At 31.9% G+C, this 16,721-nt stretch overlaps 1 protein-coding gene across 1 annotated transcript; it reads right to left on the bottom strand.

Moving 5' to 3' along the window:
* Positions 1-1,768: 1,768 nt before the first annotated feature.
* Positions 1,769-3,718, bottom strand: LOC136272330 (neuronal acetylcholine receptor subunit beta-3-like). Its single transcript, XM_066073756.1, has one exon. The coding sequence runs from the start codon at positions 3,703-3,705 to the stop codon at positions 2,479-2,481; it is 1,227 nt and encodes a 408-aa protein (XP_065929828.1). The 5' UTR covers positions 3,706-3,718; the 3' UTR covers positions 1,769-2,478.
* Positions 3,719-16,721: the final 13,003 nt, after the last annotated feature.

The following is a 16,721-nucleotide window of genomic DNA, read 5'->3' as shown; positions in this document are numbered from 1 at the left end:
TTTGCTTGTGGCTTTTTATGTTTCAGAAAAAAAAACCATCGTCATAACTCAATTCAGAAAAAGCCTGGTTATGAGGAATTGATGTGTAGCACAATTTTAAAACATTTTAAAACATTTGCTGTCGGATACTGTTATTTTCAGGTCCGACTGCACTTCTACAAACCTTTTGTGCTATTTCACCATAAACTCTTGTTTACTTAATCAAAAGTTTGTTATCTAATAAAAGTCATGACATTTCTGCCACCGATGTCTTAAGTGATCTATTTTGGTTAATTTTTGGATAAAGTATAGCACATAGATGCTAAACATTTTTCCTTTTAAAATCCTCATGTTCAATTTTTAAACCTGATACTAATTCTAATTAATCCCATAATGTGGCATCTCTGTTTTTTGCTTTTAAGCAATAGTCTTTTCGTAATAAATCAATTTTTAAGCTGAAATATTTTGAATTTTTTCTATTTGGATGATAGTTTATGACTAAAGTTTTCGGCTGTAATGGAATTGGTTGCCTGCTTGTGGATACAAAGCACTCATTATTGTACAGACTACATCGTGAAGAATATGTTGTTTTTAACCGATAAATAGATAATTTTACATAGATACATGTATATCCATAATGACATAAAAAAATTACTACCGATTGTTTACAATGATATGTATGCATTCATACAATTAACATTGCCGAATTCTCGGTAAAAACATTGATTTGCATGTAGTGAAATAGAAAACAAACTCGTGACCATGATGTTTTTTCGACTGACAAGAAGTTCGCAAAAATTGGAAGTCGAATCATTGGATGTCAAATTTTGGTCTGGAATATAAAGAAAATGTTAAACTAAACGGACAAGGGCATTTGTATGGTGTTCCGATTGGGCCACTTTGACCTTCGCACTTTTGTCTTTAGGTCGAAGATGCGAGAGTGCGACGGCGAAAGTGCGAAGGCGAAGGAGCAATACTGCTATCACTCCTTTGCCTTCCTACTTCGCACTCTCGCCTTCGAAACTTCGCACTTTCGCCTTCGCTTTTTTTAATAGCATTCAGAAAGTCTCGGTCGATTACATAAAATTTGATGCAGACACTGTACTCACCAAGGTTTTCCAATCAATGCATGATATTATCGGTACGCATGCGCTAGGCCATTGTGCTTACTATGAATGTTTATATATATTTTAATGTATATTTTTACCACTGCTGGCCATGCCAATGTCCGCTAAAATTATTTGTATAAATTCGAAGACACCTTCTATACGATGTGTTCATTCTTTGACGAATATACAATGCAAAAAAATAAAGAGGTAAAACCATTAAAACTGTTCAGAAGATAAATTTTAAAAAATCCTAATACCGAAAATTCATTTAATTGGAAGTAGGTCTTGAAATTTCGTATTTTTACCAGCATATTTGCATCACAAATGTTTGCAATTTTACGAATAAATAGCAATTCGTCTATTTGCATTACTGTAATGCTTGCTTTGTCGATTTTTATTCAGTGAAAGAAAGCAGCGCTATAACTTTTAATGGACTAACAACGTCCACGATAAAACCCAATCTTATTATTTACACAGTCTAATGGACACATTTTAACACCGATTCAATAAATTGATTATTTAAATGGTTTGACGATACTATCATATTAACAAAAACAATAAATGTATTTGTCTTTTTATCTTTTTTACAGTAATACATGTATATTATTGGAGTGATTCATTTAAAATAAATCTTAAAACAATTAGTTTGAAGAAATTTGTATTATTACTTCTTCCTTGAATATCAAAATTTTGAAGTTTAAGACTTTGTTTTCAAAAAAATGGATTTGAAAACTGACACAATTTTGAATGTATTTGTGTTCACTGTACAATGATGTAATGTTCCTAATAAATATCGAAACGACTCTTAAACTCTTAACATTAATATTAATAAGATACACCATATTTAACGTAAGGATTCAATTTTATCATGATCAAGTGTCATAAATATGTAATTCGGCAAAGATCCAATTTAAAGTAATAAAAAATTGTTTGTTATGCATTAAATTATGAACATTTGCAATATCCAGTATTGTTGTAATCATGATAACTTCGTTTATAGTTATAATAATATATCAACAATATATTCCAAATATTTACTCACTTACATTTTGATCTACTAGCACACTAATTTTTCTACGCGATTAAATACATTGAGTAACACTTTTCAATTTTCAATCTGTTGTTTTCTGCCTTAAATATAGCCAGCTATTCTGTACTTTTCACTTGTTTTCGGTTTCATCATAGAAATAGTAATTTTTAAGGAATATAATTAAAATAAGCTTGTCCAAAAATTTAAATTTTAATAAGTACAACAATTTGCAGTCAGAATTTCAAAAATAAAAAAATGAACATTTTTTTTAACCAGATACTGCAATTAAAAATAAAAAAAAAAGAAAGATAATTGATCAATGTTAACGTGATTAGATAAAGAGTCAAAAGGATAACAGTACTAACTCATGATTATTAAAGTACATATGAGGAAAGTGATGATGTTTGTGAGGAAATGGAATATTAGAAAGTTTTTGTCGAACTCCTTTGCCTTCGTCTTCCATTTCTCGTCCAGGTTAGTTTGACTTTGCTCATCTAATTTCAAATCCAAGTTACATTCATTTTCCAAATTCTTAGATTTTTTCTCAATGTGGTCAACTGAAGGAGATACTGCATTTTTATTTTCATTAAGTTGAAATAATCGGGACAATGGGCCTAATTCGGCATGGTAGATACGTAGAACTATCGTTTCTAACACAACACTCAGTCCGCTAAGAAAAATTTGAACAAACACGTACACAATGAATATCGAAATGTTTTCCGAATCTTTTGGCATTGCATCGCTTAGAATACTGCCAAAAACAGCAAATGTTAAAAACAAAGCCACTGACATTCCCATTTTTTCTCCCGACTCTATTGGCAACACATAGCAAAACACATTCATGAAAGACAATGTGATGATTGGAAACACTAAAGTTAACGTGAGAAACAAGGGTCTCCTCCTTAACACAATATTCATCTCCAGCTTCCATGCGTTGTTTTGAACATTTGTAGATATTAGATCCCACTCCTCATTTCCAATGAAATATCTTGAATCAAAACTGGACTTGCTAAGCATTATATCTAAGGAATGGGATTTTTTAGTTGAGGCAAAAAACGTAAAAGTACATATCTGAGTGTCAAAGGGGAAATTCTTCACATTAAACGTACACAAGATTATGCTTTCCATCGCTTCGGAGAGAGAAACATGACCATTGCTCTCGATTTCGACCTCGCTGTTTGTATTTCCTACAGAGCTGTAGGTCAGACATCTTCTGCCAGAGATTTCGTGCATATTACAGACGGCTGGAATCCACACTTTGTTCGCAGGCAGTCGTAGAAAATTGATACCTGAAAAATCATCCGAATTCCATGTAAGATATTCATCGGTCCAACTAACTTTTAACCAAATCGCAGTATGTAAAGTTTGTGAGCGAATATCCAACTTTGGTAGAGAGAGAATATGGAGTTCGAGACCCACTTGCACACTTCTGTCATATATCTTGACTGGTTTCCTATACCTGTTGTAGGTGTGAAATAATGTATTTTGCAGAACAGTTTCTGTATCAATTGTTTCATTTTCCTGACCCAAAGATAATGGCATAATTATAAAAATTACCAACGCATTCATACAAGCTAACGGCATCATTTTTACTGTATTCTCGCCGCAGTCTCTCTATTATGAATTTCGTCATTAAATGGACTTTCTATAGAGTCAAAAAATCATAGGGGAAGTCAAACTAACTTTATAAAATCGATATTTATTCTTTTGTTTACGTCCAATTGAATTGTTTTGAAAAGATAGAGGCTTTAATTGTCCATAAAACCTGATCATTTTATTATGATAATTAATTGGATAGTTAATGTAACTGACATAACAGTCGGTTCAAGGATTTTGTTTTATAGATTGTCAGACTTACAAGCATTGTTAAAAAAGCGATAGACAACATGGTGAATATTTTGGGTGTGTAAGTAATTTCTGAACTTTCAAAAATGCAGTGAATGTTACACTTAAATTTCAAACAACATCAAACCATTGCTCATAAAAAATGTGCAAACCATGCATGTATATCATCTTAGATTTACTATTAAGCTAACCAAAAAGTTCAAAATTTGTCTGTCTGCAAAATAGAATCGATATTCATTGTTTTGTTTACGCCCAGTTAAATTGATTATAAAAGATAAAGCCTTTAGTTGTCAGGAAACGTGATTGCTTTATAATAACCATCAATAGGATAAATAATGTAGCTGACATAAAGGTCGCATCAAGGTTTTTTGTTTTATAGATTGTCAGACTGTAAAGTATTGTTCAAAAGTAAAAGACAACATGGTGAATATTTTGGGTGTGTAAATTATTTTTGGACTTTTAAAAATGCAATTAATGTTACACTTGAATTTCAAACAACACCAAATTAATGCTTTTAGTCCATTGCTCATAAACAAAAATATGTGGAAACCATGCATAAAATCTTAGATTTATTGTAAAGCCTTACAAAAAGTTTAAAATTGGTCTGTCTAAATATATAAATTTACAAAAAAATGTAATGTATGAAAACACTCAAATTCAACTAGAGGTTTGCTCTTGGGACAGTTTTAAATATTTTCAAGTCAAATCACATTTTTAAGACACAACTTATTATTGAAATACAAGATCGTTATGAAATCCAGAAAAACGTAAGATATGTTTGACTAATTGATATTAGTCACTCAACAATAATTGTATAATAGTTTTTGTTAGACAAATGCAAAAGATGGTAATCTTTTTAATACTCCGAAGACCACAATCCAAACAAAAATAGAATCACATGGCCCTTTAATCATTATCTGATGTTATATACAAATGATGACGACTGGAATCGAAATTATATATCTTATATAACATGATTGGTCATCCATTTAACAATTATATAAAACATTCATTGTTTTCAGCAGTGCAAAAAGTTTTGATCGGGAAAAGTGATATTATTAGAAGTTACTTCATTTGCATATAACAATATATAAAATTGGGTCAAAAATTAATCCGAAATTTGTTTTGGCAATTTCGTATAAGCAACAAGACTGACAAATTTATTTTAGGTTTAAGATCAAATTTGAACGTTTTTATTTTCTTTTATAGAGGGACAGGTTATGTGATTAAAACAATATGTTTGTATTTTTCATTTCAAGAGATAAATGCTGATTATGCAATCGAAATATTGCTTCAATTGGACAAATATTTCTATGGGGGCGGTGAAATTTTTAGATGTTCTGCGCTCTTAATCAGCACTATTCAACATTCAGTCCTCGAATACTCTCTGCTAGAGTATTCAGTCTGATATCAGAATATAAGCAGTCAATTTTATTTTTATGTAACAGATGACTCAAGAAGGATTGTTTTCTTTGTGGTTGTGTGACCAAGATTTCAGCAAACTTTTGCCTACAAATGTTTGTTCATTTAAACTAATTCGTGCGATACAGGGAGACTTTTAGTGCTAAAATTACATCAATTGCTGAGGGAATTACAAAATGAATATCAAAACAGTTTTTGTTATCTTGAATATTATAGTTGTTGTTTTAATTATTTCTTCATTGGCTTATTGTGAAAACAATATCACTATGGACCAAGAATCGGCATTACAGGAAAGCTTGTTTAAGAATTACAACAGGTATAGAAAACCTGTCATGGTGTTCTCAAATCGAGTGTCGGTGAATCTCGAGTTGATTATTTTTTCTATACCAAAGTTGGATATAAAATCGCAAACATTACATACTTCTAGTATGTTAGTAATGTCTTGGATAGACGAATATCTTGTGTGGAATTCAAGCAAGTTCCGTGAAATTGAGTATTTACGACTACCTGCAGACACCATTTGGGTTCCAAATGTTTGTAATCTTCAAGAAATCACTGACCGAAGATGTTTGACATATGGTTCCGTTACCGATACAAAAAGTGAGGTGATAGTACACAACTCGGGCCTTGTTTATCTGTCTGAAATGATGAATAGTGTTATTTTATGTACATTTAACGTTATGAATTTTCCTTTCGACATTCAAACCTGTGTTTTCAAGTTTGTTATTACAAGCACTACGCTTTATACAGTAGACCTTGCAGTGAATCAGTCAAATATTAAAACCGATTTTTATATTGGAAACGAGGAATGGGATTTACTCTCAACAAGTGTTTCTGAAAAAGACAGCATGCTTAATATGTTAATAATCTTAAGAAGAAGACCATTATTTCTTTCACTAACTATAATTGTTCCCATCGTTGCTTTGTCTATCATGAACTGTTTTTGCTTTTTGTTGCCTATTAAGTCTGGTGAAAAAATGGGAATGTCTGTTGCATTATTCCTAACCTTTGCCGTTTTTGGTAGCATTCTTAGCGACACGATGCCACAGAACTCAGATCACATTCCATGGTTCATTGTTTACGTGACTACACAGATTGCTCTCAGTAGTTTAAGCGTAATCATGGAAACAATAGTTGTGCATCTGTATCACATGAATACCTGTAGGTCAAAAATGACTGACAACAAAAAAGACGAATTACAGGAAGAAACGGCAGCGAAAGGCGATAATTTTGATGTCAGCAACAAAAAATCCAAACTCATCGATGAGACATGGAAAAGTCGAGCCATAAAACTGGATAAAGTTTTTATGATTTTAATTGTTTCGACGACTATAACTTCAATTTGCATATTTGTCTTACTTATCGTTAACTAGATATGATATTTTGTTTATGTAGGAGGAAATTGATGGCTATCACTAATTTTAAAAAGAATACTGCCTATACATACTTTAAATACTTATTAGAAACCAGCATACACAAATGTATTTCTTTTATATTAAAGTTGGTGTGTTAAACAAATATTTAAGTCGTTTAGGTTAAAACTCAAAATTTAGCAGTTTGATAAAAGCAGGCATCAAATGAAATTATCACAATTTATTAAAAGCTAGAGATTTTTCCATCATTTTTTTTTTCGTATGGATGTTAATTTTATTGACTTGTTTTGCTATTAAGGAAAATCTTACTGTAATTGAATTTGATTATTTAAAAATATGAGCGTCAAAGAAGCAGTTGTAGAATCATACAAAGTGTAGTGTAACAAATGGGTGAAATTGATAATTTTTGCCAATATTTACGCACATGAGTAGGACTTCATTTTCCAATAATGATTATGATTCACTGACAAAGAATCCGATGCTAGGTTTGATTACTGGTTGTCTAAAATAAATATTAGATTTATGTTTTTCTTGCGTTAACTAAGATTAAACAGAATCGGATATTGAACATTTTAAAATAGTTTCTACATGTTGCTTGTCGATCTAGCGTGTCGCTTGCAACTACAGAAATTGTATGTAGTCCATTTTGAAACCATTTATCAGGAACAGAGAAAAATGAATATCAGCCCATTTATTTTCACTGCTATGTTTTTATGGAGTAATACAGCAGTCTGGTGTCATTATAATGAAACAATAGACCCTGAATCTATACTGCAAGAAAAACTGTTTAAAAACTATAACAGATATCGAAAACCAGTCAAGGTCTCTTCGAATCGGATATTTGTGAATCTTACTTTGTATATTCTCTCTCTACCAAAGCTGGATATCAAGTCTCAAACTTTACATGCTGCCAACTGGTTAACATATTCTTGGACGGACGAGTATCTTACATGGAATTCTACTGTTTTCTCTAATATCGACTACTTAAGATTGCCTGCCGATAAGATATGGATTCCTAGTGTTTGCAACCTTCAGGAAATCTCTGGTAGAAGATGTTTGACATATGACTCGGTGAAAGACTCAAGAAGCGAGGCTGTAATCCATAGCTCTGGACTAGTATATCTGACAGAAACGATAGATAGTATTGTTCTGTGTAAATTTGATGTACTGCATTTTCCTTTTGACACACAGACCTGCATTTTTTCGTTCATATCCTCTACCGGTCGATTTCAAAATACATATTTGGCTGTAAACGAATCTAGTTATGAATCACTTTACTATATTGGAAACGAAGAGTGGGATTTGATTTCGACAAATGTTCAAGGGACATTTGATCTGCTTAGTATGAAAATTGTATTAAAGAGGAGACCCTTATTCATTGTTCTGACGGTAGTTCTGCCAATTGTCGCCTTGTCAATCATGAATGCGTTTTGTTTTCTATTGCCCATTGAATCCGGAGAAAAAATGGGAACTTCTGTGGCTTTATTTCTTACTTTTGCTGTTTTCGGAACTATAATCAGTGACACGATGCCCCAAAACGCAGCAAATATTTCGTGGTTTATGGTGTATGTGACAACTCAGATTCTTTTAAGTGGGCTGACGGTTATCATGGAAACGGTTGTTTTACACCTGTATCATAAAGACATAGGTAGATCAGAAACAATTTACATCGACAAAGTGTGTACATTACATAATGCGAACAACAAAACAAAAGATAAAAATGAAGAGAAATACGAGTGTGTAATTGCTAAAACAAAGGCAACTGACTCTGAAGAAATGTGGAAAAGTCGGGCAAAGAAATTGGATAGAGTCATGATGATTTTGAATGTTTGTGCAAACATCACTTCTATCTGCATTTGCATGACAATTATTATGATCTAGGTTTGCAAATCAATATTCGATATATTGTACTTTGGTACAAAGCATTATTAAAAGAAAAAACTTTATTCTAATAATTTATCTAATGATTTTTTTTATCATTGAATTTTCTTGGTACGGTATAACATATTCAAAAATGTTAGAATATTCGTATTTTATTTAAATAAATTTTAAAAAATACCTAATTAACGTATTCGCAAACTACATTTTTCCTCTTTTGTAAATGTCTGATCTAGTCCTAACATTCAAGGATTAGTTTTGAAGATAACTTTTCTGGTTTTTAACTACACAATTGAACACTGGGTAACAGATATGATGCTCATCGGATATAGAACTGCAAACTTTTCTTGAATGCACCATTTTGAAAAAATAGTTAAAAGGCGCCAAATTCAAATTATTCGAATATTCCAAAATCGTAGCTGCATCATGGTATATATACATAACTATTTAGAAAGTATAGTAAAAGTAAAATTAAAGCGAGTTAACAACGTTCACAAACATCGAGTAAACGCTAGTTCAAATTTTCTCTTTTGATATAAACACAATAGGAAAATCTATCAATATCCAGCTCTAAAAGTTTCAGTCCCATTTTTATGTTTTATTCAAATATAGGCTTAAAACAAGATTAAAACAAGTTGTAAAACTACTCAGAACACAATAAATGCTAATACATTATATTTGTTCGTCTCTGATTCATATATTTACTCTGATTTCATTAAGATAAAACGTGCATTAGCACATCATCTGTGTAATGCATTAGCAAACTGAGGGTAGTGAAACAATGAATTGAACCATTATCAATGTTGACTCAATATTGGGAGCTCTTTATTGCATTCAAGTCGTATCAGTGACGTTTAAAAATACCCTAAAGAATGCAATCATCCCATGGTAATTGACGATTTCACAATAATGCTTTCATAGTGTTTATTATTTACTCATATGTTGTACAAAGCAAATAGTGTGGCGACAGTGCAAATCTATGAGACGTAACAAATTGGGTTATCGAAAAAACCCATTTAAAATTGATGGTTGCTATCCTGAACGTGCTTTGAAAATAAGGGGCATAAGAACTCTCCTGCGATAAAATCTGTTAACATGCTACAATAGATAGATAGATAGATAGATAGATAGATAGATAGATAGATAGATAGATAGATAGATAGATAGATAGATAGATAGATAGATAGATAGATAGATAGATAGATAGATAGAATGTGACACCTGAATGATAGCATTTAAGATTGATGGTTGCTTTGTGAACTTACATGTAATCAATAATGTAATGCTATGTTCCTTGAAAATAAGGGGAATAAGAACTCTCCTGCCATAAACTCTGTTAACAAGCTACTATACAGAATATTTGACGCTCTGGATTTAAAACATTTTATTCGATTGAACTTTACAAGTGGAATCTTGGATAGAATTTAAAGTTACATTTTTTTAATTGACGGATATTTTTAAAGGAATTTGAGTACGTTACCCGACATCATATATCTTTGTAAATATGCTGATAAAGTTTCGTTTTCAAAACTATCTGAAAGTAGAAATTTTCTTTCAGTTTTAATAAACACTAGTAATCATGTTTTCTTCTCGACAAATACTTATTGACAAGACACACACCGTTGAGCGCAATCAAATATGGCATCATAAATGTAGACTGAGCACGCAACCTTAACGTCTCCGATCCCCTGCAATGTTCGATAACTCTTGATTATCCGAATTTTTTTTTAAATTTGTACCATAATTGTGCATTTTATGAAGACAAATTTATTTTGTCTTGTAGTGTTAATATAAAAAAATGTTATTCAACGATCTGCTTGGCGTAGTTGTTTAACGGAGACCTTCTTCATAAAGGTAAAGGTGTTCGATCCACTGATGCACCGGTACATTTTTTTTAGTTTGATCTATAGTACATGTATTCAATTGTATCCATAGTGGGCAAATTTGCAATAACTTTGTAAAATGCATGGATACCGTCAGTAAATTTCTTTTTATTTCATTTCATTTAGAAAGTTCGAAGGACAAATAACATTATTTTTTTAAATTATGAAAATATACTTTGAGGCTGAGGATCGGCTGAACTTAAACGTAATGAATGAATAGATAACTGGATATAACTTTGAACTTTTCAAATGAAATAACATACAAAAACTGGTTTGCTTTGACCTAAAAATAGCAACACTGTAAACATTATTAGAAATTATAGATACATTTTTTTTATCATAACCCATTGAGAACATTTCAAATCAAAACAAATAAAATATGTATGATTTGACATAAATACTTGTTAGGTTACCTCTGGTTCACAAACTACGTTTTTAATGGATATTGATCTTAGCGTTTTTTTGAATTAAAAAAAAAAGACTCATTTTTTTAAATCAAAAATTAAATGTTGAACTCAAAACATCTTCCCGAAATAGTCTGTCTGTCCATCCGTCTGTCTGTCTGTCTGTCTGTGTGTGCATCTTTGCAATGTCAAACTTGCCAACCTCTTTGGTAGTGAAACAAAATATAACGAATCTATAAAAATGGATTGCCCTGACAACCCTAAGAATGAACTGCCCCAAGGGCTTATGAATCAGCAAAGCCTGCAGCTGAGGCAGACTGGTTCAGGAGCTCAAAGGCGACACACCGAAGAAGCCTTAGCAGAAAAAAGTCTTTGAAAGGTAATAGGAAGAGTTAAGTTTAGGATAGGGTTTAAAAATAGTTTTACCAGCAGTATTGATATCTGGGAAATTAATCTGTGAATCAGGTCATAGTAAATCTGCATAAGGTTCGGGCACCTGGTCTCCAATGTTAACAGAAACCCTGTACCGGGAAGTCTACGGTGACAGTTTGTCCATTCTATAGTTATCCGAAAAGACTCTTATATATAGCATTTAATCTTATATAACATGATGGTATAAGATCCCTTACATAGAACCCATACATGTATGTTATATATAATACGTACGAATTATTTTGACATTGACGTTTAGGATAACAATCGTAAAAAGTAAAATTAAAATGAATGTGGTAAACTTGAGGAAGTGTTTGTTCACGCTTAAAATGAATAAGGATATTAACAAATCAACTTGAAAAAGATATTTACTGGTAAAGTGAACATATGTAGACAAAAACAGTACACGAGCCTTGTTTACATGACCATGAATTGTGAACCCTGCATCATGCTTATAACTCTACCACTGGCATTAAATTTCAATTGATCACCAGATATGCATTCCTAAAGCATTGTTAAAAATAAAATCAGAAAAATAGAATTTGACTAAAATTGTGACCATGTCCCGTTAACTTACAATAACGTACAAGACGAAAACGCACTTGTTAACTCCGTTGGAGTTGCTTCTCTTTGATCAGTATATTTGACTAAAAAGTGTCTGGCAAGCCTGCTGGTATATATAGTTTGCTAATAAATGATATTGGTCACCGAGGTCTTTGCTATGAGGTACTGACAAAACGTTTACTTAAATATAAAAAGTATTTATTTCTTAAATTGAAAAAATACCTTAAAAGCTTTGTTTTCTGTGAGATAAGCTCTTACTTGTTTGCACTTTCGGATTGTATGCATTTGCTTTTATCTACAGTTGCAATATAATTGTTCATGTATCTATATAAAAATTACAATCGTTATCCCTCTAGAAGTATACTTGGATATTTAATACCTTTATATATTTCAAGCAAAGCACAAAACTGAGTAAAAGTTCTTGAATTGCAGAATTATCATATCAAGCAGATTTAAACAAAGTAGAATCAGTCGTTAATACGAGTGTGGTATGGTGAAATTCTATCGAGTGGACAATATTCACGGTCTAAGACGAAGCTTTGCCGACTCTGAGAGCTTCAATTTTGGCTCTAAGGTAGGGTTTCATTATCCCACACACGGATATAATGAATGACCATTTCTCTTGCATTATATGAATTAAAAACAATGGATGACTACACTCTGATATGTAGTTCAAAAGATAACTTTCTGTTTATTCCTCATGTGTGCTGCAAATACTGCAAGTCAAAAAGAGGGCATACGACAGACGACGTTTGTTTATATTACACAACGGCATAGTAATACCCAGAGTAAGACAGAAAAAAATCACTAGGGACAATTCGATCAGAAACTGGTGAAAATGCGAAAAAAACATACATGTATAATGATTACTCTTAATTAATATTAAATATTGTTGACTTAATAAAATCAAGTAAACGAACACACTTTTAAAGTCCAAGCACATATTTAGGATCTTTAGTTACTGGGAGTTAATTCAGGGATGAAAAACTGATGATGAAATTATCACCTCAGTTCTGAGAAGGATATAAAACAGTTGTGTTATATACACCTAAGTAACGGATAACTTCATATTTTATTACTAAATACGTCGAATAGTTAAATTATTAACTTTTAAATTAAATTCTTAATTTAAAAAAAAATGTATTCTTGTGTGTTGTACCAAACTCGACAATGTCTCTTTTCATTAATATGTCAAAGGGAAAAGTATTGTCAAATTACGATTTTCGAGGGCTCAGTGGTCGTGGCTATTTTTAGACTGTTTTGATTTCCCCTAGAAAAAGAGGTCTATATAAAAAATAGTAAAATACCCAAATTTGAAAGGTAAGATATATAGATTTTTTTAACCAAATAATAGAGTATGGCTAAATACATTATATCTTAAATTTAAGGTTAGGCGACACGTTCCTCAATTTTATATAACATTTTCCAGGAATTTTGTTATGGTTTACAACTACTCCGACAAACTTTCTTGCAGAAAATTAGAATACTTTACCAGCCATTTCTGCAAAATACTAGAGAATTCAATTTCTTATATAATCTTCTTGAAAATACACTTGAATTGCTGATATGAAAATAATAAAATAATACAGCACAGCGAAATTCACTATATTGGGCCGGGCTTTGAACTCACAACCTCTAGATCCTACGCTCCCGGCAGAGATCGGCCACGGCTCTAACCACTCGCCCATCTAGGCATATAACCATATTCAAGTAAATTTTAATATTTTAAAAATCATTATAAAAATAATAATTTTTATTGGAACTCTTTATTACGAGGATATACAAAAAAGATGCTCGAGGAACTTGTTGTCTGACCTTAAGGGAGATCTGATAGCTAATTTGTATATCATTCAGCCTCTTTAGGCTTATTCATATTTCCTGTAGGAGGTTACATGTAAATGGTCAACAATTTATCCATAACAGTATACATTAAACTTTTGGATATATTATATTTTAGCAATAAAATGTCATTAAATAAAGGTAAACAAATTCCAAAAATGGTTGTTTGAAAATTTGAATGCTTTTCTATTTCTTTTTATAGAACTCTTCTTATCTAGGATTTTAATGTGTTTAAAAATGGTCAAGATCTAGTAAATGAAAGGTGCCTACAGGTTTATGAAATTCAAGATATAAATTCTTTTAATGGTGCTTCATAACAATATTTTTGATTCATAGGGTGTACCGGGGCTGAAATGTTTGGTAAATACATTGAAAAATCATGTTTTAAACAACTATTTTCTATGAAATATGAAGGATAAAAGTTACAAATGTCGGAGTTTTGTCCATTTTTGACTAATGAAATATATCTAGAATGCCTACAGTCTTTCCAAAAATGACATTAAAGAAGCTATTGACCTCTTCTTTAAAATGATGTCAAATTGAATATAGGTACCGGGATTACTTTTCCCGTGATTAAATATAGAATGTCAAAATATTGTTTTATTTTCTACCTAATTCCTTTAAAGCCGTAAAATACGGGAAAAGATTCATCAATTCAATTATGACGTCATAAAGGTTCTAGCACAAAAAAAGACAGTCTAGAGTCATCTACTAGATCTTGACCTTAACCTTGCTTGATAATTTAGAAATAAGGTTTGTCACATCAAATAGTTACCATAAGTAATATTTTCGAACTCTGACCGTATATAAATATTCAACTCAAACATAAAACGTTATATAAATCTAAACAGTTACGAATTCCCATTTCATCACACCATGTTTAATCACTATAAATTGAACCATCTTAACAAGACATTGGACTTTCGATAGGACCTAACGATCTATTTTTTGCGTCAAAACAAGTTTACAAGTTTAAATGACGCTGGTTTCAAGTGAAATATACACAGATTACTAAGTCTTAGCTCAAAAGCCAGACAAATCTTGTTGATTTCGCAGAGCCTTGGCTGAGTGGCCAGCAATGAAATAGACAGGCCTACGTCACATTGCTGTTTGACACAACTACCCAAAGTCCAATCTCTTGTTAAATGGTTCTAAAGCAAAAAAAAAAAAAAAAAAAAAAAAAAAAATTCTTAAGTTGATCACATTTCCTAACTTTACCATTAGTCTTATTACAACTTATCTAATACGAATTTGATACCTTCGAAACATTAGAATTCATGGTATATATGGGTAGCCCTCCTTCACGAAATTACACCCTCGACGAAAACAAATTTTGAAATAGTTTTTTACTGAAACTGAAAACGGATACATAATATTTGTGCCATGTATACAATAGTTTGTGGGAAAGAATTCAAACTCCCACGTCTGATTGTCAAAAGGAAACCAAACTTCTGGGTGTTAACTGCACACATAATGATGCTTTGAATGCCTTCTCCAAGAACAACCTGTCCGGAACTGTCAACCAAAACTTCACTACTTGTGTCTGCAACAGATCCATAAGTCACACATCGTTTACCAGATATTTCTTGAACGTTACGAATGGATGGAACCCAGACTTTGTCCGCAGGTAGTCGGAGGTATTGGATGTCGGAGAATTCACTCGAATTCCAGGCAAGATAATCATCTTTTCAAAAGACCTCTAACCACGTTGCAGTATGGAAAGTGTGCGATTTCATATCCAACTCTTGTAGAGATAAAATATACAGTCTAATTCCCAACGGTATTAATTTGGAATAATAAATCCTTAACTGGTTTGATGTGCCTGTTGTAAGTTTTGACTAATTCTTCTTGTAGAGAAAATTCTGGACTACGCATTTCATTGTTAAGACACATTCCATACGGAATTCGAGTTGCACTTATGATTAACAATGCAGCCTTTGTAGTTAACAAGTGGTAGAGAGTCCTCCCATTCGTCAGAGATGTAGCCGTATAGAAAAAAAACTAACTGATGTGTGATGTAAGGTTAATTTCAGAACAGTTCAGGGAAGGTTACTCTGGCTTCAAGGCAAATTCTATTTGGAAAGAAAATCGAAGTAAATATAGATGTTCCACACAGCCTAACATATTCCACGTATTCATTTGCAAATATTTACATCTATCAAGTATGATTCCTTCTAATTCTTATGAAAACTTGCAGTTAATTCATAGCTCTATCGAAACAGCCAGACCGAAATCTACACTCCCATTTATCCATTGTCGAAATCTACAGCGGCTGAAACTGAGAAGAAATTGACAGATCGGGAATTACACGCCTACAGGGACCTACGAAAAATCACGGACTGCACCAAATAATCATGATGATGTCAGACTCAAAGTCTCACATGAGACGATTTAGCTGTTTCTTTTAGCTAACGTACTTATGTACGTTAACAGTAATTAAGTGAATTTTACTAACTTTTGATAATTAATTTATTACTTATTACAGAGAGATGTTAATATAAATAACGTGGGTTATGTATTTTTTCCTGCAATGTTGCTACTTTCACATCCCGAATGATTCACCAAAGAAAGCATTTTATTGTTTAAATATCTCGATCGATATTATTACATGCGGATCATTCAATGATAAAGATTCAAGTCCTTTTGTTCCTCTGTATTGTCTTTTATGAGATTGCTAAGGAGAAATCATGAACTATAGAGCTTTCTTATCACCATGGCCGGTCGGGCGTTAGCAAAATTTTAAAGCCCTTTGAATGACGATCTATCAAAACTGTCTAAAACAGCTATGCTGCGCTCTTGATTTTCAAAAATTGTTTATCGTATCTTACAGCTACTATAAAAGCGTTTAATCAACATTTTTACTATTCAATGTGACAGAAAATTTAACGTGCGACATATGAACTAAAGTTAATTACTTTATTTTCACTCAATTATAATAATCTGTGTTTGTTCAAGAATAGAAC

The sequence above is a fragment of the Magallana gigas genome, chromosome 10 (genome assembly GCF_963853765.1).
Source record: "Magallana gigas chromosome 10, xbMagGiga1.1, whole genome shotgun sequence".
NCBI lineage: Eukaryota > Metazoa > Mollusca > Bivalvia > Ostreida > Ostreidae > Magallana > Magallana gigas.
The sequence above is the reverse complement of the archived record's forward strand: the minus strand, read 5'-3'. Positions and strand labels throughout refer to the sequence as shown.